The sequence below is a fragment of the Thalassophryne amazonica genome, chromosome 23 (assembly GCF_902500255.1).
Source record: "Thalassophryne amazonica chromosome 23, fThaAma1.1, whole genome shotgun sequence".
NCBI lineage: Eukaryota > Metazoa > Chordata > Actinopteri > Batrachoidiformes > Batrachoididae > Thalassophryne > Thalassophryne amazonica.
Window position 1 is genome coordinate 14,237,751 of NC_047125.1, and position 24,449 is coordinate 14,262,199.

Genomic DNA, 24,449 nt, shown 5'->3' on the forward strand with positions numbered 1-24,449 from the left:
AACTAGTAATCTTAGAAAACACGTAGTTTAGGGCAAACAACCACCATTTACCCAAGATGGCCAGATCAAAAACACCCTCCAAGTATTTTGTCTAATTGAGAAGCGAAAATATAGAAAACACAGGTAAATAGTAATCTTAGAAAACAAGTAGTTTAGGGCAAACAACCATTTACCCAAGATGGCCAGATCAAAAACATCCTCCAAGTATTTGTCTAATTGAGAAGGGGAAACATAAAAAAAAACACAGGTAAACTATTAATCTTAGAAAACAAGTGGTTAGGGCACAACAACCAACCATTTACCCAAGATGGCCAGATCAAAAACACCCCTCCAAGTATTTTGTGTATGTGTAAAGGGAAAAATGTAGTGTTTAACACATGAATTAACTTTAAAAAAAAGAGGACAGAAAAAAACCAACATTTACTGCAGATAACCATATCAAAAACACCCCGCCCCCACAAGAAATTTGTGTTATGTGTTTAACACATATAAACTGTTAGAAATTTTAGAAAATAAGAAATCGAGCAAAGGAAAAACTTTTACCACAGATAAACAGATCAAAAACACCCTCCAAGAATTCTGTGTATTTGAGAAGGGAAAATATAGCACAACACAGGTAAACTAGTAATCTTAGAAAACAAGTACTTGAGGGCAAACAAACAAGATGGCCAGATCAAAAACACCCTCCAAGTATTTTGTGTATTTGAGAACAGATGTAAACTTAGAAAACAACAAGGTTGGGGGATGTAGACATAAAGACAAACTCCAATATGCTGAACACTTTGTTCAGATACTTATGGCCCCAGTTGCAATATATGAAGTCTGTAGCAGAAAAAGTTCAGTTTCTGCCTTGTGACTAACATTTAAAAGAATCCCAGTTCTTATTTAACCTTGGATAAATTCTGCTGTCAGTTCAACAAAAGACAATTACATTCTTGTTAAATTCTCACAGTATAAATGTTTTTTTTTTATCTAACACTGACTTCTATGTGCACAGTGGTCTTAAATTTCACACTGAATAACATCTGTAACCATGACACTGTTACTGCATCAGGAAAAACAGATTTCCCCACAGAGTGAAGCGACTCATGCACTCGTTAGATGAATTAATTTCAGCCACTTCAGCTGAAACCCCCAAGTCCAGTAAAGTTCTCGTGAAGAGTTTTTAAAATAATTTTCTAAAATTCTTTCCAGATTTTTGTTGCCTGAAAATCCAGCTGTGTCAGGCGGGTTTCCTATCTGCTTTCCTTCCTGTTCAGTCTCTGGGTAGGCACTCCTCCTCAGTGATGCCCTGAGCCTTGAGCTCTTCGAGAACATTGTTCCAAATGGCCAGGGTCCGGGTAGCCGTGACCTGTCAGGTTAGACCCAAACTCGGTTCTTGTGTGTGCACTTCATTCCAGATGACTGTGTCTGACTCGCCGGTGGTGCTGGATGTTCCCACTGAGAAAATGAGGCGACGGTCCCATGCTACAAGCAGCAGCCTCAGAACCTTCATGGAGAGATTGAAATAAAACATAGCCTTTATCTGGTCAGGTAATAGTCAAAGCAGAAAGCTGAAGTGAGAGACGTCAATGGGATTTGTCATTTACCTTGCGTCCCTTCTCACTGTCAGGGAGGTAGCATGGTCTGGGGAACCCACGGGCAGTGAAGGGTTTGCCTGGGTTTGGGTGCTCTGGCCCTAGTGAACAATGACAAAAGTAATGGCTTCATGTTTTTGCTACTTTTTGTAGTTGGTATACATCACAAACATTGGCACCCGACTATACCGGATGCCAGGAGGGATGTTGTAGATGATACGGATGGTTTTGCAGTCAGGGTGGCCGGGTAGTGAGGAGGTATAACATGGTATTCCATCTTGCCGGGGGGCTGGTTTCCAGTCTTGACTCCATAGATGGTCTTGCAGGTTGGGCACTGCAGACTGCCATCCTTGTTGCCATTGTTGTACATAGCAACAAGGCACTGGAGGTGGTACTGGTGACCACACTGTGTGAGGCGGCCAACTGATTCTGCACGGGAGATGCACCTACGCCAGGCCCCTTGTAGCCTGATGCACCAGCCAGAGCCTCCATGCAGATAGTGCAGTCCTGTGTTGAGAACATATTAGCTGTATCATATGTCTCATCCAACCTAATTGCCAAATGCTGGTTGTAAATTTACAACTCACTTCCTCTGGGGGATTGCGGACCTTGTGGAGGTACCGTTTCACCACCTCTTCAGGGGTCTTTCCTACACAAAAAGAATGATACTGACCTTTTTCCAGCACACAATTCCAATAAAGCCTGTGAGTTTATATTTATGAGAGAGACGTCTGTAGAATGGGCTTCATCCTGGTGCAACCCACCTTTGCGGGCCTGTTTCTTGGTGGTCTTGCGACAGCAGTGGCCCAAACCAGGAACAGGTTTGATTTCACTCTTTCTGACAGGTGGTGGATGGAGAACCAGCTTGGGGGGACGAGTCAGACAGACTGGGAGTCCTGCCGCACTCATAAGTATGCCTGTAATACCTGTGTACGACCAGTAGAGGGCAATGTCAGACACTGCATCTGCGGATTAACTATTGGGTGAAAACTATCATGAGCTCACCAAGATTCTAGAAGATCAGGTTATAAAAGCCTGCCACATGCCTTGTGACATTTCACCATTTTGGCAAAACATCTTGAAGGCTAAACAACGTTCATGCTAACCTCTATATACGTCCTAGGGATGTTTTCTAATTGGATTTTGGCTGAACAACACAATGTCTTAGATAAACTGCTTTGGATGACTGTGACATGTGGCTCGCTGGATGTCTACTACATCTGTTACCTGGATCAATTTCAACACCACAAGCTACTGCTGTTGTTTAAGAGCTGTTGACGGTACCTCCCATCTTCACAATGGCAGAATAGTCACAATGGCGGACAATGCCAGTCCAGCAGAATCACAACAGGCTATTCAATGGCCCACTTTGTACAATCAAAGAATTCCTCATATCCCACAAGCTTGAACAATACATGAGTTCAAGACACTTAAACGGGACTGAGCCCAACAACTTCTTAAATAGGTGACACCCTGCCTAACTAATTGAATTATAGTTGGGCAGTTACCTCTCTGGAGTGGAGCAGCTCCACTGGAGCCTTTAAGGACAAAGGGCCTTGATTACGGGCACCTTGGTGGTTCTAATGAGGTTGGGGCAAGCACTTTTTTTTTTAAAACCATATCTAAATCTAGATGTATTAGTATGCTTGGGGGATTGAACAGTTGACAATCTGGTCACAGTTGAGACCACCCGTCACATAAAAGCTTGATCTCCTGCCCCATGTCGTAGGGATCCATACACAGTCCAGAAAGACCCAAAATGTTGTAGTGCATCCATGGCTTACAGACTCAGTAGAAGCAACTGTTGGGTTCATATCTTAGCCATACCCCGAACAAGACGTGGAAAGAGGTCATTCTGAAAAATTTAAGAAATTGTCACCTGCCAATGCAGGGTGAACAGGGCTAGATCCATTCAGATTCTTCACTGGAACTGTTGGCACTCTGAAAAGCAAGAACACAAAAATCACATAAATCTCCAGATACTTGGCACCCTCAAGTCAAATCCCAACCCTGGCTGGTCATCTTATCCCAAAATCAAGGTGTCAAGATCCAATGAGTGATGTGTTAAATAGTTAGAATTACACACAGCTGCCTACAGCATATGCGGTTTTGGAGTTCACCCTGTCAAGCATGTTTAGAACGAATAGTTGGTCACAGACCAGAATAACAGCCTTGATATATGATTCTGAATTACTGAACTGGGCCAATCCAGTAAGAAATGTAAGAAATCTGTCATGACTTTCCTATCAGACTTGATGACTTCGATCTGCCCCACTTTGATAACGGTATCTTCTCTGCCAGAAGTCACAAGTCTAAATCAAGACTTTTCCACAGCATTGGTCTGTATCCGTTGGCTTCTTTTATTTTTAGTCATATCCACTATTCTTTGCAGTCTCACCTTCACTGTCACAATCGTGTGTGTGTGTTGTAGGTCTTCTTCCTCTTTTTATAGTGATAATCCACTTGTTTCCATCTGTGCCTAAACATTGGTTGCAGCAGACAGGCGTCACTGGAGGATTACTGTCAGTTACCACATCATACTGCCAGGAAACTAGAAGCTAGAGGGAACACAGTCGAGCTCAGCCACGAAGATGAGGAGCGTGCACTTCCACTTGGACATTGCTGATTCCCCTTCCGGACCGAGCACCACACCAGTCTTTATCTCATGTGGGTTTCAACTGGGTAAAACCCACATTCATTCATTCAATTTCCATACCCGCTTACTCCAATCAAGGGGTCACGGGGGATGAGCTGGCGCTTATTCCAGCAATCTTTAGGATGTAAAGTGGAGTATACCCTGGACAGGACGCCAGCTTATCTATCGCAGGGCATGTTTTTATTTAAAATAGTGATGTAGTGCTGAACCTGCCAACTACTCCACTAGAAGGTGAACTTAACGTGGATGTTTTGAAGTCCATACAGACATGGGAAAATATGAAAACTCCGTTCAGAAAGAAAGGGGGCTAGAGCGAAACATACCAGCTTCTAGTTGTGAGGCAAGAATGCCAATGATGGCATTATGGTCCTAGCTGTGAAATGAGATAACTATAAAGCTAAGAAAATAAAGCAAACTAACTCTGAAACAAACTGAAAAGTTAACAGAAAATAAAGCAAACTAAAAAGCTAACAAAAAACAAAGCAAAAACAAAGATAACCGTTGCCAGTAGGGATCCACAGGTTTTAGATTGGGTAGTGTTTATAAAATAGGTAGCTGATATTTTTCAGGGTGTTAATAAATGATGCAAAATTTCTATAATGAGTTGGAATTGCGTGAGTCCAGAATGTAATTATCAACAGCCATTATTCACTGTTACGCAATGGCCGTAATTTCTCTAAAAATATTAGTCCTATCAATGTTCCGTTTTGGCGAGGTTCATCGTTGACCCAAAATACATAAGCACACCAAACGGCAAATGTCAGCTCGCCCCAGTTTGTCTGTGTTCAAAGGTAGGCACATGCAGAGGCCACTGGCTTTTAATGTAGTGCTGGTTTTACCGCCCCCTGCTGGAATGGCGTGTGAGTTCAGAATCTGATATCAACATCCATTGTTCACTGTTGTTAGCTAATAACCCCAACACAGAGGCCACTTGGCTTTTAATATATAGATGAAATGCTAACTAAAAAGCTAACAGAATATAGGTTTAGCTAAGATTTAGCTAAACCTATAGTCTGTTAGCTTTTTAGTTGCAGTTTAGGTCCTAAATGCTAACTAAATTTAAAGCTAACTGAAAAGCTCAATAAAAACAGACAATATTCCCAACTGAAAAGCTAGCAGATCCCCTTCTTTCAAAAAAAGTCACGTAATTTAGCAGCATTTTCTTTTTTCTTTTTAGTGTTTTGTCCCTAGATACATCTCGGAGATGATATTTTTTGTGTTTGATAATGAATGTATGACAGAAGAGAAACAGGAAAAATTAAAGAGGGAATTTAAAGGAGAGAAATGGTGAGAAAGCATGTCAGCTATTCATGTTTCTGTGATCCTCGCTAATCTATTAGCATGACGTGGCTTCCATCCAGACCGCAAAATTACAAGGCTCGAGGACTTCAAGAGTGCCATTTATGTCCTGGATTTGTGAGCTTTAACTGATACCCTACAATAATCCTACATCCGGGGGCAGACCTCTTGAGTTTTTGGGGAAAATTACACGGCAAACAAAGTGAAAATGCAAAAGAAAAAAGTGACAATGCCAGTGGAGAACAGACAGGTGTTGAGGTCTGCTTATGACCCGGAGCTTAAACATGTCGAAGCGGGTCCTGCGGGTGAGAGAATCCAGCTACTCTGGCTAGCTGTGGTAGGCTAACACAGACACAACCTTTCCCATTTGCACGTCTTCCCTGTCCCTGGGAACCGAAAAAAAAACCTGCACTTTTCCCGACTGCTTCGATGATTGCAGCCAAAAACAAAACGGTACACCATTTTGCCCGTGAGAAGTGATGCTGTATTTGTATTGCGCAATGGGAGGCTGTCCCCAGAAATGGTCAAATCCCGTGATATCATGCAGGGGTTCAAATGAGACTGTGCTGCCCTATTTGCTTCACTTTTTACCAAATAGAAGCAAATTTAACTTTTGACCCAGTACAAACTGAAATTGACCTTTGTCACCATTCTTGCAGTTTTTAAACCCATAACATTCAGTCATTGACAGTCCAAAGTTTACTTTTTTAGAATCTTTATGACTGGACACATAATATGGTACAGTTTATAATGTGATTGGAGCATTTCTCAATTTTGGCCCTTGTGTAATTCTTCAACTGACCGCTACCTGGCCGCCAAATGAAAATTCAAGTGGCCAGTCGTTTTTTTTTTTATTTAAGAGTACCGTAATGTATTATAAGGAGTGTTTGTGCCAAATTTGGTGCTTGTATCACCATGTGAAGGATTGTTTCAGTTATCTGCTGAACTAAAAAAGGGCACAAAGCATAAAACTTGTGCCAAATCCAAATGCAGTAGATCCGTTGTGGTCACCTTGGACAATGGAGGCAGCCAAAACACACCAACATCAATAGCCACATGAAACTGCATATTTTTAGACATTCATATAGTACATTTATTTATATACACTCAACAAAAATATAAATGCAACACTTTTGGTTTTGCTCCCATTTTGTATGAGATGAACTCAAAGATCTAAAACTTTTTCCACATACACAATATCACCATTTCTCTCAAATATTGTTCACAAACCAGTCTAAATCTGTGATAGTGAGAACTTCTCCTTTGCTGAGATAATCCATCCCACCTCACAGGTGTGCCATATCAAGATGCTGATTAGACACCATGATTAGTGCACAGGTGTGCCTTAGACTGCCCACAATAAAAGGCCACTCTGAAAGGTGCAGTTTTATCACACAGCACAATGCCACAGATGTCGCAAGATTTGAGGGAGCGTGCAATTGGCATGCTGACAGCAGGAATGTCAACCAGAGCTGTTGCTCGTGTATTGAATGTTCATGTCTCTACCATAAGCCGTCTCCAAAGTCGTTTCAGAGAATTTGGCAGTACATCCAACCAGCCTCACAACCGCAGACCACATGTAACCACACCAGCCCATGACCTCCACATCCAGCATGTTCACCTCCAAGATCGTCTGAGACCAGCCACTCGGACAGCTGCTGGAACAATCGGTTTGCATAACCAAAGAATTTCTGCACAAACTGTCAGAAACCGTCTCAGGGAAGCTCATCTGCATGCTTGTCGTCCTCATCGGGGTCTCGACCTGACTCCAGTTCGTCGTCGTAACCGACTTGAGTGGGCAAATGCTCACATTCGCTGGCATTTGGCACGTTGGAGAGGTGTTCTCTTTACGGATGATGCGAAGGAGATGTGTTGCACTGCATGAGGCAATTGGTGGTCACACCAGATACTGACTGGTATCTCCCCCAATAAAACAAAACTGCACCTTTCAGAGTGGCCTTTTATTGTGGACAGTCTAAGGCACACCTGTGCACTAATCATGGTGTCTAATCAGCATCTTGATATGGCACACCTGTGAGGTGGGATGGATTATCTCAGCAAAGGAGAAGTGCTCACTATCACAGATTTCGACTGGTTTGTGAACAATATTTGAGGGAAATGGTGATATTGTGTATGTGGAAAAAGTTTTAGATCTTTGAGTTCATCTCATACAAAATGGGAGCAAAACCAAAAGTGTTGCGTTTATATTTTTGTTGAGTATATATGCCACATTTCTCCATGTAATGTGGAGTTGCGTCAAGAAGAGCATCCAGTGTAGAACTTGTGCAAAATTAACGTGATCTGTGAAAATGAGGGAGCAGCCGAAGGGGCTTACTTTTTTATACATACAGTAAAACTTGCATATAATAAATTCAGGTGGACCAGCGAATTTTGTCCATTATAAAATAAATTAATAAATGTTATGTATAAAACTGAGAAACTCTGCTAAATGTATAAAATGGGCAAAATCCATTTTTTATAAGTCCACTGCAGAGTGGTACCTTAAAATCCTAAAGCCCGATTTATGCTTCTGCAACTCTGTAACTCTGTGGCCATGCAATGACGTTGACGTGCGCGTGACCCTAAAGTTCTCTGTTGCGTCTTTATGCAGTTTGCCGCAGTAACAGCAGCCTTTTCTGGATTAATTTGTCCCTCAGTGAGCTCCACTTCTTTATGCAATTATCAACCTCAAAACCAATTATACTGTATGTACAATTTTCCTCCATAAATTGCAGGTCATTTCTCAATTGCAGCATCTTTTTCTGACTCCTTGTTGTAAAGCTGGTCATATTTGTGGACTTTCCTGTCAAACGTATTTGATCCATGATCAAGATGTAATCAGCAGGCGCGCTGCAAAAACTTTTAAAATATGACAGGAGAGGAAGGAGTGAAAACATAAAAGTGACAAATGGTAAATGGACTGCATTTATATAGCGCTTTTCCATCTGCATCAGACGCTCAAAGCGCTTTACAATTATGCCTCACATTCACCCCGATGTCAGGGTGCTGCCATACAAGGTGCTCACTACACACCGGGAGTAATAGGGGATTAAAGGCCTTGCCCAAGGACCCTGAGTGATTTTCCAGTCAGGCGAGGATTTGAACCCATGATCTTCTGGACTCAAGCCCAACACCTTAACCACTAGACCATGACTTATATAGCGCCTTTCACAGACATAGGTCACAAAGTGCTTCACAGGTTAAAATACCATTAAAAAATAATAAAACATACATAAAACAAAGGACAAGGTTAACAACTGGTCAGTTCTGAAAAGCCTTATTAAAGAGAAGAGTCTTCAAATGCTTCTTAAAAGTCAAAGCACATTCCAGGGACTGGAATGTGCTGAGACTAAAGCCGCGGTCCCACCGAATAATGAAGGATGAAGAAAGAGCCACGCACCCTGTTTTTTTTTTTTTTTTTTTTTGTTTTGTGAGCTATCGTGGCATTATACAACCCCTGGCAAAAATTATGGAATCATGGTTCATTTTTTTTTTTTTTTTTTTATATTTATTTCATTCATTTAAAAGAAAAACAGAAAAGCAAAAAACAAAAGCACCACAATACCAGAATGAAAAGGAGCAGAAAGAAGAACAAGTCTTATGATTTCTGCCCCTTTTAACAATACAATCTTTCAATATACAGCATCATAGTCAACATTATTTAACAGATTGTATTGTTAAACTTGTTAATACCACTGACCCATTTCATATTATGACCATTAATTAATAGATTACATCACTGATAGGTTACATTTAAACTTAAGACACTCCAAACATTATTAAGTTTACTTTTTTTTTTTTGACTTTCTTGCAGCCCACTGACTTACTTCATAGTTTTCATACTTACTTAATACATCTAATTTAATATGTTTTTTAAATAATTTAAGCGACCTAATTCTTTAATTTCTTTATTAAGATTGTTCCATAATTTGACACCATTTACTGCAATACTCCTTTCCTTTACTTTGGTTCTAAATCTTGGTTTTTTAAAGACTTCTATTCCTTTCAATTTACAACTACTTACTCTTTTTCAAACATATTTTGAATGTTTGTTGGTAAAGTATTTTTATTAACTTGGTACATCGTTTTGTAATATTTTCAAATCAACTAAATCATGAAATTTAAGTACCCTATACTTAATAAACAATGGATTAGATGGATCTCTAAAACCACTGTTACTAATCACTTTTAAAGCTCTTTTCTGCAAAATAAATAAAGGTTGTATATAGGTTGTATATGTTGATCCCCAGATTTCTACACAGTAAGTTAAATATGGGACAATCAATGAATTGTACAATGTTAATAACCATAACTATTTAATGAATATTTTACTTTATGCAAAACAGCAATGGCTTTCGCTATTTTTCCTTTTATGTAATTTATGTGTGACTTCCATGTAAGATCTTCATCAATCATGACTCCTAAAAATTTCATTTCTTTTACCCTTTGTATATCCATTCCATCTATTTGTAATGACACATTATTTTTTTTCGCTCTATCATTAAACAATATGAAATTTGTCTTATAATATTTAGTGACAATCTGTTTATATCAAACCAATGTTTAACTTTTTCCAACTCTGTATTATCACTTGTGCTACTTCCTGTATATCTGATCCAGAGGTAAAACAGCGTTGTATCATCAGCAAATAAAATGCTGCCAAGCACATTGGATACATTCACAAAATCATTGATATACAAAATAAACAGTTTGGGTCCAGTTGTTTAATTTTGTAGAAAAAAAGCAGATCACAGACATGACAAACTAAAGTCATTTCAAATGGCAACTTTCTGGCTTTAAGAAACACTATAAGAAATCAAGAAAAAAAGATTGTGGCAGTCAGTAACAGTTACTTTTTTAGACCAAGCAGAGGAAAATATGGAATCACTCAATTCTGAGGAAAAAATTATGGAATCACCCTGTAAATTTTCATCCCCCAAATTAACACCTGCATCAAATCAGATCTGCTCATTGACATTGACCCTATGCCATGACATTGACCCTATGTGTCTTTTTGCAAGGAATGTTTTTGCAGTTTTCGCTCTATGGCAAGATGCATTATCATCTTGAAAAATGATTTCATCATCCCCAAACATCCTTTCAATTGTCCAAAATATCAACATAAACTTGTGCATTTATTGATGATGTAATGACAGCCATCTCCCCAGTGCCTTTACCTGACATGCAGCCCCATATCATCAATGACTGTGGAAATTTACATGTTCTCTTCAGACAGTCATCTTTATAAATCTCATTGGAAAGGCACCAAACAAAAGTTCCAGCGTCATCACCTTGCCCAATGCAGATTCGAGATTCATCACTGAATATGACTTTCATCCAGTCATCCACAGTCCACAATTGCTTTTCCTTAGCCCATTGTAACCTTGTTTTTTTTCTGTTTAGGTGTTAATGATGCCTTTCGTTTAGCTTTTCTGTATGTAAATCCCATTTCCTTTAGGCGGTTTCTTACAGTTCGGTCACAGACGTTGACTCCAGTTTCCTCCATTCGTTCCTCATTTGTTTTGTTGTACATTTTTCGATTTTTGAGACATATTGCTTTAAGTTTTCTGTCTTGACGCTTTGATGTCTTCCTTGGTCTACCAGTATGTTTGCCTTTAACAACCTTCCCATGTTGTTTGTATTTGGTCCAGAGGTTTAGACACAGCTGACTGTGAACAACCAACATCTTTTGTAACATTGCGTGATGATTTACTCTCCTTTTAAGAGTTTGATAATCCTCTCCTTTGTTTCAATTGACATCTCTCGTGTTGGAGCCATGATTCATGTCAGTCCACTTGGTGCAACAGCTCTCCAAGGTGTGTTCACTCCTTTTTAGATGCAGACTAACGAGCAGATCTGATATGATGCAGCAACAACAGCGTGGCGCAGTTTCTGTTCGAGTTACTGCGATGGCTTAGAGGCATTTGCGTGGTGCTTACGAGTCTACAAAAAGTCCATTATCCGTGCGCCTGGCACCTTCGCAGGACCTGCGAGGCTATTTTTGGAACAGCTCTCCTCTTGCGCACACAATTCCACCTGCTCTGTGCGCTGGACTCTATATAAAATAATTATTTTGTAGTGGATTAATGATTTTCTGCCAAACCTTGGATGTTAAACACTTCTAATCACTTCTAGAATCAGAGGACTGTTTCATCTGGACGCTTTTTTTTCCCTTTCTTTCCTGCTCCATGTGGAATGTATTTTAAACAGCTTATGGTAATTATTTTTAATGTTTTTTATAGCTTGATAAAACAGTTCCTAGCTGTAAAAGTATGTCTGTATGTTGATGTTTGTTGTATGTAAAAGTATGTTGATTTAATATCTTGTTAATGGATCACAATGACCTCCGCTGTGTGTGCGCACTGAGGCAAGACTGAGAGGCTATTTTTGGAGCGGCTCTTGCGCACACAATTCCACCTGCTCTGTGCGCTGGACTCTATATAAAATAATTATTTTGTAGCGGATTAATCATTGTCTGTCAAACCTTGGATGCTGAAAACACCTCTAATCACTTCTGGAATTAATGGATCACATGAGCTCCGCTGTGTGTGCGCACTGAGGCAGTGACTCATCACGCTTCAAACGAGCATTTAGGCAGAGCTCCAGCTCACAAAAGAGTGATATTTCAGTCAATATTGAACAAACACAAGTTAAAATTTGGGTGACTGCGTGAAAGTGGATGGGTGTTTAAAGCCATGGAAGATAATACTCCAGTGGAGCAGCTAAGAGCAGGAGCTGTGCGGCAACACAGGTGGAGAGCACGCAAAAGAGCAATTCTGAAGACATAACACAAAGTTAAAAGTTGTATCATGATAACTTGTAAGCTGCGGAAGAAATAAATTAAAAAAAATAAAATAAAAATATATATATATTATATATATATATATATATATATATATATAAAATATGAGGTCTGCGAGAAAAGAAACCGACAGTTTTATTTTTTAAAAAAACTATATGGATTTGAATCACGTGTGATTACATCAGCCAAGCTTGAACCCTCGTGCGCATGCGTGAGTTTTTTCATGCCTGTCGGTGATGTCATTCGCCTGTGAGCACGCCTTGTGGAAGGGGTGGTCCAGCCCCCTCGTCAGAATTCCTTTGTCTGAGAAGTTGCTGAGAGACTGGCGCTGTGCTTGATCAAAATTTTTTCAAAAACTGTGAGGTACATCCAAGTGGACACCATTCAAGAAATTCAGCTGGTTTTCGGTGAAAATTTTAATGGCTGATGAGAGATTTTGGATTGTTTCTATCGCCTTAAGGACTTCCCACGGAGCGGGACGTCGCGCAGCACTCTGAGGCGACGTCGTCATCCTGTTTCAAGCTGAAAACCTCCAGATTTAAGCCTCTGTTGACCCAGGATGTCGTGAGAGAACAGAGAACTTTCAGAAGAGGTCGGAATCAGCAGTTTTATCCGGACATTCCACTGTTAAAGATTTTTTTTAACGAAAGACGTGCGGACGGATTGGCGCGTCGGCTCGCAGCTGGCGCCGTGCGCCCGCCACAGGAAAAACACCCCCGTGTTGATAACCATTTGTAAAATCCAGGCGGCTTTTGGTGGCTTTCAGTTGAGTGAGTATCTGAGAAATTGTTTAACAGCAGGGCATGTTCCAACTTGTCCTTAAGGCTTCCAACGGAGGTGTTTTTCCTGTGGATTGAGAGTTGATACATTTGTGAGCAAGAAAAAACAGCAAGTGTTGCTATAGCGACTAGCTTAATGGCTAACTTGCTAATTTAGCTACTATTAGATGTATGATTAACAATTCTTAGGCATCACAGGTTACACCGAGTCCTGTGTTTTGGCATGACTTGTGAATTAATGTGCTGCTTCCTATGGTGCATGTGCACAAAACTGTGGGAACAGTCACATTGTGGCACTTTTTCTTAAATTCTGAGTTGTTGTTTTTTCCATGAGTATTCAAGACAACAGAAACAACATTTTCAGTTGCCTTCCTCGCAATCCCCTCAGCCTTTGACACTCTTAGGATATATTCCTGAAATACAGAACATTAGTGTTGAAAATGTCATTACAAACTGGAATTATTTTGGTGATTTTATATGAATACTGTGTAGCATCGGATGTTATCACCTGTCAATCAAATTTCTTGGACTGTGTGATGCACAACTGTTCAGAAATGCGCAGCCGTAAAATTGTTAGACTGTTGACACAGTGAACAGTCATTGTGAAACAGAGCTTACTTATGCCATTTTAGAACCCACACTCAAATTTCCCAGTTGTACCTGTGATTCCAGTGTTTAGTTTCTTTGTCTTTTTCCCTCTTTGGAATTTTGAGACACAAAATTCCCAGGTCTTAGCTGTTTGAAACATGCATAAAAACTACATCAAGTATGCTCTAATGTTTGGGGATGAGGGGATAATGAACTAAATCCATCATTACGTAGTTGGATGACTAATGTCTGGAATGCCTGAAACGATGTGAGAGCTTCATTTGTTCGGTATGAATGCATTGCTTTATTTCTCGGGGGAAATGAACGGCCTGACGGACTTTGTCACAAAGATTTAAAGCTCATGAATGCTTAATGAATGTTGTACCCAGCCATTGTGTAATGAGGCTCTTAACAAAATGGGAAATTCATGCACATTATTTACTCTTGTTTTGTTACATATGCAGTATAATAAGAGGCATCTTTTGAGATTAAATAGCATAATGAAAGAAATGAAAGACGGTACTCCAGTTTGTAATACAAAGTATCACAACAAGTATTGTCATAATTCCAAGTATCCTCTTTGCTTTCTTTCATGGCGGCATCTGTTTTAAACATGCAATGTTTTTGAGAGGTTTCCTGACAAAAATTTTGATTCATGTTAATGAAGCCTTTTAAGCTTGCTAATATTAGCACCATGCAATGAAGATGTCAAGCTTTATCGTAAAGCGAAGCCCTTGCTTGATGTGAGCTGACTTTATTGTGGAATCAGGACAACAAATCAACAGCAGTAACGTTACACATTTCGCTGACTGTCAGTGACAAAATGGAAAACAGCAAGTGTATTTAGGAAATCTGCCAGGGATCCTGGATCTAGACTGGAACACAAATCTGCATTCAATTTACTGTCAGTCCTGTGCACAACTGACGTAGGGTGTATTAGTTGAACAGAAATTGATCAGAATGTTAAGAGTCCTACTGTAGTATATAAATTCCAGAATTAATAGCTGGATAGCTAATACCAAAATACAAACAAACATAAGGCCGCTACTCTGAATTAATTACTTCTTCTGATGGTTGCTTGATTGTTTTTTTTTTTTTATAACATCACCTGTTGGATTCAACAAGAAAATTCCAAGCACACGCCAGCATCAAACTCTTCACAACAGGTTATAGTGCTGTAGTGTTTCATTACTCACCCAGAGGCAATGAGTGCACGTGACTGAGCCATGGCGATGCGCTGCAGTGCAGGACGGCTCAGTCCTGCCAGGCTGGAGCGGGGTGGCAGCGGGGCTGCACATGCGGCAGCACCAGACGAGGACACTGGGCCCAGAACACGGGCAGAAGGTGAGGGCGTGCAGGTGGAGGCGGCTGTGGAAAAGAGGGGTGGACTGGGAGCTGTTGCCATAGCAGTTGAACTTGAAGCAGAGAGGGAGGAGGAGTTGGGGGGGTTTAAGGGGGCGGCGGTGGCTGATGAAGGGGTGGTGGCGATTGTGGTGGGTGGAGGAGGAGGGGGTGGAGGAGGTGGGAGAGGTGGAGGAGGGGGCCGAGAAGAGGAGATGGACAGGGCAGCAGTGGCAGAGTTAAGGAAGGAGAGAGAGTGGGGGAAACCTCCTCCAATGCCAAAGCCAGAACTACCTACACCACTGCCACCAATAATACCCACACCCCCTGGACCCCCAATACCACCAACACTGAAACCACCTGCCGCACCAACTATTGACGTCCTGTGAGGGGAGAGTGACCGAGTCAGTGTTGGAGGCCGAGGGAGGGTAAGTGAGGTAAGATCCTCCAGAACAGGATGTCCGCCTATTTTAGGACTAGAGGTTTGGTCTGTGGCGGTCTACGACCCAGCGTGTGAGCAGTCGACAGAGTGCCTGCTTTGACACTTAGCACCAACATACACTGCTGACAGGCACAAGGCTGTCCTAAAGAGGTGATGGCAGATGCAGGAAGTGCTCCACTCGGGTAAGCACTCCCGTTACCCGTCCCACTGCTGCTCATTCTGAGTCCCATGCCCACGCTGGATACATCCACTCCTAGGAGCCCTCCAGGAGCAGGCATGGATGTGGGACCCCAGGCATGGTGGGATTTGGGCAGGGCCCCTGATACCAGTGGGTATGCCAAGTCGGAACGGCGCTGAATGCGTCGGCAGCGCTGTGTCTGCCCATTGATTTGGGTCATGCTTTCAAAGTCAATGAGGTAGCAGAAACCCAGTGGTGCCAGGTCCAGCCAGGGCTGCTGACGGTCACGTGCTGCCTGAATGGCGATGCCCACCTCAGTGTCGTAAGCTGTCCAACTCCCAGCGTCGTTCTCCCACTCCCACAACCAGCCTTGGCGGGCGCCGAGGCGGGATCGTAGAAAACTACGTCGTACTGGTCGAAGGGTACCTGGAACAAGGGCAGAGACGAGCTGATACAGATTTCTAGACATCTGCAGGCCTTTTGTAACATAACCTCTGAAGCGTGTTTCACATCAAGTCTACTGAATCAGTTGAACTACAGTTATTATGTTGGAGGATGAAACACAGATTAAATATGAGGTAAATGTCTATTGACACAGCTGCATCACTGTTTGCACTGGACAAGCATGTTGGAGATTACAGCTCTATAAAATTCAACATGTCTGTGTTTGCTTGCTAAGAATTTGGGCAAACAGGTTGCCCCTGGTAACAGCACACTGTGCTCTGAATTCTGATTGGCTGGCTGGCTTGATCTGACCTATAGCTGGCTGTGTTTGCTTTCCCAGGTGTCCAGGAGAAACTCTACAGTTACTTCATAAAGCCTTTCTACATCAAAGGCCTATGGACAGAACACAAAGTGGGGCAAATATTGGTGCCTGATCTTACAGTGACAGATGAGATCTTCCTGCAATCATGATTCCACTTTGTGTTTCAAATAGAGATGATTATTCTTTCCATCCAGCATGTATTTTTCACATCAGGTATAATAATGTATATTTTTCCAATTTCCTTCCATCAGCGGGAGCAATAATGAATCCAGAAGCAGTTAAATAATTTTATAATTCCACGTCCAACCAACGTCAGAAAGCAAAGAGCGATCATCCACCAAAGCCCCCCCAAAAACATGATATATACGTATAATCTCATTTCAGAATGGTTGGTTTGGCGTCCAGTCTCGGAGAGCAAATCTTTGTCAGGCACACAGCCTTAGAAGTATACAGCCCTTGAATTGGGGGGCAACCACAATCTCCTGAGCTGACATAAGACCCTTTCTGTGATCCATTATATATCTGCAAATGAAAATGGGAAATTTCTTTCAATTCAGGTCAGGTCTGGGGAGCATGTTAGTATAACATCTTGCCGCATCAACTACATCATGGATTACCCTGAGTCCTAGAAGACGACCACTCAGTCAAACAACAGGTACACGCCCCTCAACCATTTCTTTGCAAGAGCCAAATCAAATGTGGGCATTCCCTTGGCCTAATCTGGCCAGTGGGTCCTCAAACTGAGGCACCTGCATGCTGGATAACGCCCAGAGATATGTACCACATAGCCAAAATGTCATAGCTGATATGCCCTTACAAATACAAGTGATACTCCTCATCTTAGTCTCCCTAAGTATCTATTAGGTACGCCAGCCATGATACACTTGACTAGCCAGCTTTCAAGAACATATTTTTTTTTATCTACTATTCCACTGGTCTTCCCCCAGTACCCAAGGATCCTCCAAAAAATGGACCCTTGTACTAAAGCCATTAATAGCCCATCTTAGGTCACGGGGTTAGTATGCAAGTCTCACAAACATTCAGCAAGACAGAAAGCACCAGGAACCAAAGACTTGGACTTCATTCTTGTGCATATATATCTGCATCACCTAACACCTCTGCCCAGGGACTTCAAGATCCATAAGATAATTGAACGTCTCTACGAGATCAACACTTTCGCCTGCATACAAACTACACTTCTAACGGCCGGGTCGAGGAAGTCAGTGAAAGCCTGGATCTTAGTCTTGATCCAGGACAATCGCAAACATGGATGCTTCTGTTTCTCGCTCAGCTTCTGAAGTGCTGCAATCAGGGTACAACATCATGATTGTCCATCTTTGATCATTCATGGGGGCAGCGTGGTGGTCGTGGGATCGCTTCTTGCCCTTTCTGTGTGGACTTTGCATGTTCTCCCCGTGTATGTGTGGGTGTCCTCCAGGTACTTCAGTTTCCTCCCACAATCAAAAACATGCTTATTTTGGGTCTGCTCCTTTCTCTGCCAGTGACCAAGGCAGGATCTCTACTTCTGGAGTTGGGCGCTGGACTGTGGCTGCCAACTGCTCCTAGTGGTTAGCTTGTATCTAACTGTTATTAGGGTGGGTTAAATGCAGAAGAAAAATTTCACTGTATGTATGTATGTATATATGTACAGTGACAATTAAAGCTCTATTCTTATTGTATAGCATACAAATTGAAGGAATATGGTACAATATAAATAGCCACTTAACTAATAATACCCATCTGGATTCCAATCAACACTCAAATTTAATCTTCTTGACAGGACCAAACTTCACTACGTATTGTGAAGATTACAGAATGTGAGGTTTTTGATAACTCACTCTAAATGTTGGGAAAATTCCCTATTTCACAAAAAGAAAGGTTAAAATAAGACAGAATCTACATCCAAATCAACACCTAATTTAATGGGGGTCTTCTTGTTCCTAAAGCGCCTTGGGGCAACTGTTGTTGTGATTTGGCGCTATATAAATAAAATGATTTGATTTGATTCTTCTTAAACAGATCAACTGGTCTGGACTGATATGGACAAATGCCTCATTTCATAGCGAAGGATGTGAAATCCACATATGGATCCAGATCAACACCAAAATCCAATTTTACGTGAGTCTTCCCCTTAATAAGAGCAACCATTCTATGAGGTTTTTGTGAGATTGGCAGATTTGTGAGACATCAGTTGAAATGCTGGGCAAGTGCTTGACTTGACTAAAAGTGAAATTGAAAAAAGATTCCAAACATATCTGGTTCCTGATCAAAATCATACTTTAACAAGGCCTTGACTCAAAAGATGAATCATAATAGTCTGAAAAAAGGAATCTGGATCAAGATCAAAACAACTATTTAACAGTCGGTGGGTTTGAGACCAGAGGATCCCTGGTTCAAATCCCCATCTGACAAAAAAATCACCAAGGTGTATAATCCCCAAGTTGCTCCTGACATCAACATAAAGTGCCTTGAGCTTCTAGTTCACATGGAAATGGATGGATTGACATGGATTGACAGATTTTCAGACAAGTGTGATTTGAAAGAGGACCCAGAATCCATATCCCGATCAAGACCCAAAATTAATGGAGGGTCTATAATCCTCTATATCTTCAAGTTGCTCCTGGCATCAACATAAAGTGCCTTGAGCTTCTAGTTCACATGGAAATGGATGGATTGACATGGATTGACAGATTTTTCAGACAAGTGTGATTTGAAAGAGGACCCAGAATCCATATCCCAATCCCGATCAAGACCCAAAATTAATGGAGGGTCTATAATCCTCTATATCTTCAAGTTGCTCCTGGCATCAACATAAAGTGCCTTGAACTTCTAGTTCACATGGAAATGGATCGATTGACAGGTTTTTCAGACATCAAGTATGATTTGAAAGAGGACCCAGAATCCATATGCATATCCCAATCCCGATCAAGACCCAAAATTAATGGAGGGTCTATAATCCTCTATATCTTCAAGTTGCTCCTGGCATCAACATAAAGTGCCTTGAACTTCTAGTTCACATGGAAATGGATCGATTGACAGGTTTTTCAGACATCAAGTATGATTTGAAAGAGGACCCAGAATCCATATGTATATCCCAATCCCGATCAAGACCCAAAATTAATGGAGGGTCTATAATCTTCTATATCCTCAAGTTGCTCCTGGCATCAACATAAAGTGCCTTGAGCTTCTAGTTCACATGGAAGTGGATGGATTGACATGGATTGACAGATTTTTCAGATAAGTGTGATTTGAAAGAGGACCCAATCCATATCCATATCCCAATTCCAATCAAGACCCAAAATTAATGGAGGGTCTTTTGATCATCCTTCTAAGTAGCTGGATTGTTAATATTCTAACAAAAACCTCCTGGAGATGAATGACCACCTGGGCCTCCACCTGATCAGAGGCCTCAGCTTTGTCATCTTAACGCCCTCTCACCTGTGTCTTGTCGGAACTGGTGCATGGAATGCAAATCGATTATGTAGGGCGAGAGGCGAGAGTCCACCTGACCGAGGACCACGCTACCACACCGGGGGTCGCTCCGGATGACCGCCTCGATGTGGTGACACAGCCGGGCTGTACGGCCGCCAGCGACCGTGCTCGTTCAGCCATTCCCATACAACTACTGCGGACGCTAGTAACATCCTACTCCTGCAGAGGCGAGAGAAAAAGAAGAAAAAAAAAATCAGAGGTGATGTTGACGTTTAAATGCAAGCGATCATCGTGAGGATGACGGCGCTTCGGATGCGCTGCAGCTCATCCGTGCATCCTTGTGCACAGCGGCGCTGCATCCATCTTGGGCAGTTTGCAACCCAGATGTGTCTCAACAAACATACATGTACATTTTGCCCCCCCCCCCCCCCCCCCCCCCCTTTCACATGATCGTACCTTCCATTTTGTAGTTTTGCACGGTAGCAATGAGTAGAGCCTTCGGATTTTTTTTGTCTCTTTCTATCCTTCCCTCCTTTCGGCGTGCATGCACGGTGCAGCGCAGGATCAATGCTTTTTATTCACTATGCAGATGAGAGTGACGTCTGCTGGACTCATTCAGGGTGTGAGAGGCCGACACTGCACGCTTCAGTGTTGATTATACAAATTATTATAATAGTAAATCTAACTTTCCAGAGATACCGCTGACTAACTTGTCCCGTTTTGTTATTTCTTTACTTTTTTTTTTTAACCGATGAAAATTCATATTTGCCATTTCTGTAAATCCACAGCCGAATACCTCCCAACGTCCAATCATTTCGACCAAATCGTCCATTTGACCAATCAAAAACAGCGACTCTCCTCTTCGTTTTTTCTTAACGTTATCGGTTGGAAAAACGTCAATATTCTTTTAACCGACACACCACATTTGGGGTACACTTTTCACGATATGGGATAAATAATACATAATAAAAAAAGGAAAAGGAAAAAACAAAAAAAAGCTGTGGAGATGCCGGGGATTGAACCCGGGACCTCATACATGCGAAGCATGCGCTCTACCACTGAGCTACATCCCCGTTAGCAATTACCCATCCGCCAGAACATCTTTTAACACGTACTCAACTCATCAAATTAAATCGTGATTATTTTTTATTTTCTTGAACATAAACCATTTTTTAAAATTATTATTATTATGTCTTCCCTATACTTCCTGGTTGAGTTCAAAGGTGTTGGCCTTTTAAGTAAAAACATTTTACTGTTTGTTTCCGGATTTATGGCCGCTGTTTCCCCCCCATTTCAAAATCTTGTTTTATGCAAATCATATTTACGCTTACTCATTTGTTCCTTGTACTCATAGCTACGTTTAAACGTTCCTCATTTTAGCGAATATTTGCCCATTAGTATTTGTTGCCTCATTTTCATGCAAAAAGTACATCAACTTGTTCCCACGTAGCTAACATTATTTTATAATTTTATTAGAAGAGTGCCCGCAATGAGCATGTTTTATTTGTTCCCTATTTTTTTTTAAAAATTTACAACTTATAACGCATTTTATCGAACACATTTCACTATTTGTCCTTAATCTTCACAGAAATACTACCATTTACAACTTCTTACCTCATTTTAGCTAACACATTTTACTATTTGTTCCTTAATTTTCATAGAAATAGTGCCACCATTTACAAGTTGTTCCCTCATTTTTAGCTAACACATTTCACTACTTGTTCCTTAATTCTCATAGAAATAGTGCCACCATTTACAACTTGTTCCCTCATTTTAGCTAACACATTTTTACTATGTTCCTTATTTTTCATAGAAATAGTGCCACCATTTACAACTTGTTCCCTCATTTTAGCTAACATATTTCACTACTTGTTCCTTAATTTTCATAGAAATAGTGCCACCATTTACAACTTGTTCCCTCATTTTAGCTAACATATTTCACTACTTGTTCCTTAATTCTCATAGAAATAGTGCCACCATTTACAACTTGTTCCCTCATTTTAGCTAACACATTGCCACCTTTTTACTATTTGTTGCACCGTGTTAGTGGAACAGTGCCACAATGACAATGTTCTACTGTGTTACTTCATTTTCCTAAAACCACTGCCACAATTTACAACTTGTTCCCTTAATTTCAGCAAACTCATGGTCACATTCTATGTTTTCTATGTGCTACAGTACCATGTTTTATGATTTGTTTCCTCATTTTCTTAAAACAATGACACAATTTACAACTGTGCCTTCCACATGATGACGTGGTCACATTTTACATTTGTTCCTTCATTTCGGTGTAAACAGTCCCATCATTTTCAGTTATTGTAGAGCACATGGCAACAGTTAACTATTTGTTCCCTATTTTGCATACAGCATAGTAATAGCATTATTGTGCCTATACAAACACAAAATCATGATGATCATTTGTTACTGCAGTGTACAAAACCATGGCCTGTAGTGTGTCATTGATTTTTACATAAGAAAAAAATGTAGTTGAGGCAAGTCTGTGTTTATTTTATTTTTTTTAAGGTTGTGGTGCATTTTCTGTCCCAAGTGTGACAAATTAAAAAACATGTGCAATCATGTTGAGAAATCTGTCCAAAAATTTGCAAAGTGGAGGCAGCATGAAAATGCAAAGTATTTACAAAAATCTGATACGTATCCACAATATCTATTTTGAGGATCTTGGTGTAATTGTAGTACATTATTGACTAATTTATTAGCTTGCAAACCTGTAATAACGATAACTCAGTTATAAATAATACAAATGCAGAAATGTGGAAAAAGGATAGTTTTATTATTTGTGGAAAAAATACAATACAAAACATCTTTGAAATGCACATGTTCTAAATTTGGCCTAAAAATAATAGCAATAAGAATTAAAAAATTAAAACAACCTCCTTATGCAATAGAATCCTTTCATTAAGCAGACATACAATCTTGGGTGTTAGCTATTTTTAGAAGTTTACATCCATTTATACAAAAACTTACAAAATGCTACATTGCGTGAGCTTTATTAATATTTTTCTGTATTGTAATATATTCAGTATGCACTGTCAACATACAATTTTTGAAATGTCACATCAATTCCAATTAAATTTATTTTATTTATATAGAGTCAAATCACAACATAAGTCACCCCAAGGCGCTTCACAAGGGTAAGGGCCAACCTTAGCAACCCCGCTGAGTAAGCATGTAGGCAAGAGGAAAAATTCCCTCTGCCGTTTTTGAGGAAGAAAACCTCAAGCAGACCAGACTCGAGAGGAGTGACCAACTGATTAGGCCATACTAGCAATAATGAAAAATAGGTGAACAAAATAAAGCAAAGAATTGTCAAACATGCAAACAAAAATAAACAGCCACATAGAAATTCCCAGAACTAGAGTCCAGCGGGCAGCATGACCCCAGCTCTAAGATGTCTGTTGTTGGAACCTGTGGATTTAATGCATAACAGTTTATTTGTATAAACACTTTTAAAAGCCTGTACTTAGTTGTTGATGTAACATTAAAGCTATACTACCCACAGGCTACAATTTACGTTGAACAGACACATAGCCATGATATCAGTCTAATTACTGAATTGTAGGCGTGCATAAACTTTTTAATGGTGCCATTGTATGCTTATGTCAGTTTATATTACAACAGTAAAGACATACAGAATGTCATAGCATATGATTAGTTTTCATCTGTGTTGTCCTCTAGTATTTCAGCAGGCAATGTAAAGATGCAAATTTTAAATGTTCCTTGATGGAAATTGCGTCTGGAAAAGATTCAAATAATTTGACATTTTGTAGAATGGAACTCTTAAAAGTTTGTTTAGTTGTTAAAGTCACATTTTAAAGCATACTTTCCCCACACTACAATATGTGTCAAACAAACACCTGACATAAGACAATTTCTCAACTAATTAAAACAGCTGTACATCGGGACAGCATAAAAACACTCTTGTAATTGGGGTATAACCTGTTTTAACAAGCTGCTAAACTATAGGAAAGTAAAGTTGATGGAATAGAAAAACTGGACAACCGCCCCAATGTAATGTGACAGGTGCCTTGCGTTAAAAGTTTCTGGTGGTAAAGTTTTACAAGTACTCCTTGTATGTTTCATTTCATTCAGAGTACTGACGGGGACTAGAAGGAGAGAGCATATCTCACCCATATTGGCCTCTCTTCATTGGCTTCCTGTTAATTCTAGAATAGAATTTAAAATTCTTCTTCTTACTTATAAGGTTTTGAATAATCAGGTCCCATCTTATCTTAGGGACCTCGTAGTACCATATCACCCCAATAGAGCGCTTCGCTCTCAGACTGCAGGCTTACTTGTAGTTCCTAGGGTTTGTAAGAGTAGAATGGGAGGCAGAGCCTTCAGCTTTCAGGCTCCTCTCCTGTGGAACCAGCTCCCAATTCAGATCAGGGAGACAGACACCCCTCTCTACTTTTAAGATTAGGCTTAAAACTTTCCTTTTTGCTAAAGCTTATAGTTAGGGCTGGATCAGGTGACCCTGAACCATCCCTTAGTTATGCTGCTATAGACGTAGACTGTTGGGGGGTTCCCATGATGCACTGTTTCTTTCTCTTTTTGCTCTGTATGCACCA

General features: G+C 40.6%; 1 protein-coding gene and 1 non-coding gene across 2 annotated transcripts; both read right to left on the bottom strand.

The window, feature by feature from the left end:
- Positions 1–1,243: 1,243 nt before the first annotated feature.
- On the bottom strand, positions 1,244–20,242 carry LOC117504724 (E3 ubiquitin-protein ligase DTX4-like). Its single transcript, XM_034164225.1, is given in 14 exon segments — positions 1,244–1,318; positions 1,320–1,385; positions 1,388–1,489; positions 1,590–1,704; positions 1,767–1,845; positions 1,848–2,004; positions 2,007–2,084; positions 2,165–2,226; positions 2,342–2,503; positions 3,457–3,518; positions 14,898–15,522; positions 15,525–16,088; positions 19,867–19,994; positions 19,996–20,242. Coding segments are annotated over 14 exon segments (2,340 nt in total). The 5' UTR covers positions 20,073–20,242; the 3' UTR covers positions 1,244–1,255.
- Positions 20,243–20,861: 619 nt separating this feature from the next.
- Positions 20,862–20,933, bottom strand: trnaa-cgc. Its single transcript has one exon. It is a non-coding gene; the product is annotated as a tRNA-Ala (tRNA).
- Positions 20,934–24,449: the final 3,516 nt, after the last annotated feature.